General features: G+C 55.3%; 1 protein-coding gene across 1 annotated transcript in view; it reads left to right on the top strand.

Moving 5' to 3' along the window:
- RNF14 (ring finger protein 14) overlaps positions 1-515 on the top strand; it is a 5,300-nt gene that overhangs the window by 1,115 nt on the left and 3,670 nt on the right. Inside the window, exon 3 of the mRNA XM_010136531.1 lies at positions 291-508. Coding sequence (XP_010134833.1) covers positions 291-508 — 218 coding nt within the window. The remainder of the gene's footprint in view (positions 1-290; positions 509-515) is intronic.

Raw genomic sequence — 515 nt, forward strand, 5'->3', positions numbered from 1 at the left:
CGAGGGCTGGATATTAGGAGCCATTTCTGTCCCGTTGGGGTTGTGCAGGCATGTCCCAGGCTGCCCAGGGCAGTGGTGGAGTCCCCATCCCTGGAGGGGTTTCCCAGCTGTGTGGAGGGACAGTGCTGCTGAGGGACAGGGGTCAGCGGGGACCTGGCAGTGCAGGGGGACACTGTTTTAAAAACTTTGGACTCTGAAATCTAAGTATGTGCTAAGGGGGACGGTGGGAGAGGAAAACAGTGACGAGTTGTCAGCACTCACTGAAACCTGGAACGGTTTTTCTTTTCTAGCTCAGTGCTCTTTGCAAACACTTGGACAATATATGGGAGGAGAATCGAGGCTCTGTGGTCTTGTTCGCCTGGATGCAGTTTCTGAAGGAAGAGACGCTGAGTTACCTGAATATTTCCTCCCCATATGAGCTAAAAATGTGCCCTCAAGGGAAGGGGCAGAGCAGGACGCCTCCGGTGCCCCTTGGCGCTGAGAAGGGTTGTGGAGGCGCAGCAGGCTCTGCCGCA

This window comes from Buceros rhinoceros, unplaced genomic scaffold (assembly GCF_000710305.1).
Source record: "Buceros rhinoceros silvestris isolate BGI_N320 unplaced genomic scaffold, ASM71030v1 scaffold31815, whole genome shotgun sequence".
Classification (NCBI taxonomy): domain Eukaryota; kingdom Metazoa; phylum Chordata; class Aves; order Bucerotiformes; family Bucerotidae; genus Buceros; species Buceros rhinoceros.